Source organism: Acanthisitta chloris, unplaced genomic scaffold (genome assembly GCF_000695815.1).
Source record: "Acanthisitta chloris isolate BGI_N310 unplaced genomic scaffold, ASM69581v1 scaffold10291, whole genome shotgun sequence".
Classification (NCBI taxonomy): domain Eukaryota; kingdom Metazoa; phylum Chordata; class Aves; order Passeriformes; family Acanthisittidae; genus Acanthisitta; species Acanthisitta chloris.
In genome coordinates this window covers 7,993-8,878 of record NW_008656492.1, presented here as the reverse complement: position 1 = coordinate 8,878, position 886 = coordinate 7,993, and the positions used below count along the sequence as shown (strand labels likewise).

The 886-nt window shown below is 56.4% G+C and overlaps 1 protein-coding gene across 1 annotated transcript in view; it reads left to right on the top strand.

Moving 5' to 3' along the window:
* Positions 1–886, top strand: part of LOC103811390 (tropomyosin alpha-4 chain) — a 6,382-nt gene that overhangs the window by 2,253 nt on the left and 3,243 nt on the right. Inside the window, exons 4-6 of the mRNA XM_009084361.1 lie at positions 45–120; positions 252–314; positions 650–719. Of these exons, the coding sequence (XP_009082609.1) occupies positions 45–120; positions 252–314; positions 650–719 (209 nt within the window). The remainder of the gene's footprint in view (positions 1–44; positions 121–251; positions 315–649; positions 720–886) is intronic.

Below are 886 nucleotides of genomic sequence, written 5' to 3'. Positions count from 1 at the left end.
TCGCCCTGCTCCCCCCCCTCCTGCTGGCCCTGCTTGGGATATAGTAAATGTGGTGACCTAGAGGAGGAGCTGAAAATTGTAACCAACAACTTGAAGTCCCTGGAGGCCCAGGCTGACAAGGTAGGATGCAATGAGGCAGTTGGGGCTGGGCAGAGTGTGTGGGGGCTGAGGGTGCTGCAGTCTCCTGCTGGGGTGAAGGACAGCTGGAGGCATTCCATGGGGCTCACAGATGGCTGTCTCTGTCTCTGCAGTATTCCACCAAGGAGGACAAATATGAGGAGGAAATCAAGCTTCTAGGGGAAAAACTGAAGGAGGTAAGGGGTGTGGTGCTTCGACTGCATCAGTGCAGGCAAGAGGTTGCCGTCTTGAGTAGGCTTTGATCCCGTTACGCATGTGTTTCTCAGTTTCCCGGATTGCAGCCCTGCAGCACAGCGGGTGTCTGGGTGTGGGATACCCCTCTATTAGTCTGTTCTGGTTTAGGGTGTGAGGCTCCACGGGACCCTTGTCCCATATTGTCCCTTATCTTTACCATGCGAGGGCTTGTGGAGAAGGATACCAAAGATGTAAATGGGGCAGATTTAGAGTGTGGTGCTGCCTGCACCATCCATGTTGTGCCTGCAGCTCATCCTCTCCCCTGTGCTTCCCTCAGGCTGAGACCCGTGCGGAGTTTGCAGAGAGGTCTGTGGCAAAGCTGGAGAAAACCATTGACGATCTAGAAGGTAAAATGTCCCTGCCAGCCCTGTGCCCCTCTTTCCTGGGGAGCACTGGCCGCACCATGCCCCTAGTGGGGCTGGACAGGGTTTGGCCAGGGTCAGGGAGTGGGCAGGGGTCTCAGGAGTGGGGAGGCTGGATGCCATGGTGTCTGGTGTGGGAGCGCATAGCAGCT